Source organism: Mustela putorius, unplaced genomic scaffold (assembly GCF_011764305.1).
Source record: "Mustela putorius furo isolate JIRA1106 unplaced genomic scaffold, ASM1176430v1.1 tig00001361_pilon_pilon_pilon, whole genome shotgun sequence".
Taxonomy (NCBI): Eukaryota; Metazoa; Chordata; class Mammalia; order Carnivora; family Mustelidae; genus Mustela; species Mustela putorius.
In genome coordinates, this window is record NW_025421714.1 from 512,041 (window position 1) to 513,171 (window position 1,131).

The 1,131-nt window shown below is 41.6% G+C and overlaps 1 protein-coding gene across 2 annotated transcripts; it reads left to right on the top strand.

The window, feature by feature from the left end:
- The first annotated feature begins 214 nt into the window (after positions 1 to 214).
- LOC101672542 (spindlin-2-like) lies at positions 215 to 919 on the top strand. Of its 2 annotated transcripts, XM_045087516.1 has the most exons (2): positions 215 to 439; positions 743 to 919. In XM_045087516.1, exons 1-2 carry the CDS (start codon positions 215 to 217, stop codon positions 917 to 919), a joined length of 402 nt encoding a protein of 133 aa, XP_044943451.1. The 2 variants fall into 2 exon arrangements, with proteins under 2 accessions (XP_044943451.1, XP_012906032.2); XM_013050578.2 differs by having other exon boundaries at positions 215 to 919.
- Positions 920 to 1,131: the final 212 nt, after the last annotated feature.

Here is a 1,131-nt window from a genome sequence, read left to right on the forward strand (position 1 = left end):
CCTAATCCTGCAGCACAACCAAAGAATCCTTGAGGGAGGGCACTGAAGGCAAATACACAGTAGTATTTTGATATCCAGTATTCCTGCTGGGCACATCTGAATAACTTGGGCAGAATGCACCTGGTGCCCAGAGAATTTGTAATACAGAGGGGGAAGAGCTCACACTATAATATGCCAAATGTTTCTCCTTAGCCTCTTTCCACCTCCTGCAGGTATGAAGACCCTTCACAAAAAGGCAGCTACAGGGCAGCAAACAAGGGAAACTGTTGAACATCACATTGGATCTGCAAATATAAGGAAGAAAAATACCTGTCAAAAGAAACAGAGGGGCAGACCTTCGTCCCAACCCCAAAGGAACACAGTGGGCTGCAGAATTTCACATGGATGGAAAGAAGGCAATTATCCCATCACCCAGTGGAAAGGAACCGTTCTGGGTCAGGTGCCTATCAATCCTTCTCTTTACCTGGTCAAATATGATGGAATTGACTGTGTCTATGGACTGGAACTTCATAGAGATGAAAGGATTTTAATGCTTAAAATCCTTCCTGGTAAGGTGCCATTTTCTCGAGTCAGAAATGTGCACCTTGCAAATATCATAACTGGCAAAGTTGTGGAACATATGTTTGAGGGTGAACATGGTTCTAAGGATGAATGGAGAGGAATGGTCTTAGCCCAAGCACCTATCATGAAAGCCTGGTTTTATATTACCTATGAGAAGGATCCTGTTTTATACATGTACCAGCTTCTAGATGATTACAGAGAAGGAGATCTCCATATCTTTCCAGAGACCAGTGAGTCTCCTCCAGCAGAGAGAGAGCCAGAAGGAGTTATATATGGCCTCATAGGTAAACATGTGGAATATACCAAAGAAGATGGCTCCAAAAGCACAGGTAATGTCATTCACCAAGTCAAAGCCTAACCCTCTGTGTATTTCATCAAGTTTGATGATGATTTCCATACCTATGTTTATGATTTGGTGAAAAAGTCCTAACTGGGTAAAATTTTCCACATTTCTGGAGGCAAGTGTATGTTTTGGATACACACAAAAATGTTACATTTTCAGTGCATTTAAACTTGGGATCCCTTTTAACCCAAAATCTTAAGCAACATAACTGTTATCTGTTCTGAAAA

Excerpts from the sequence above, each read along its gene's own strand:
- LOC101672542 (XM_013050578.2), top strand. The coding sequence starts at position 215 with ATGAAGACCCTTCACAAAAAGGCAGCTACAGGGCAGCAAACAAGGGAA.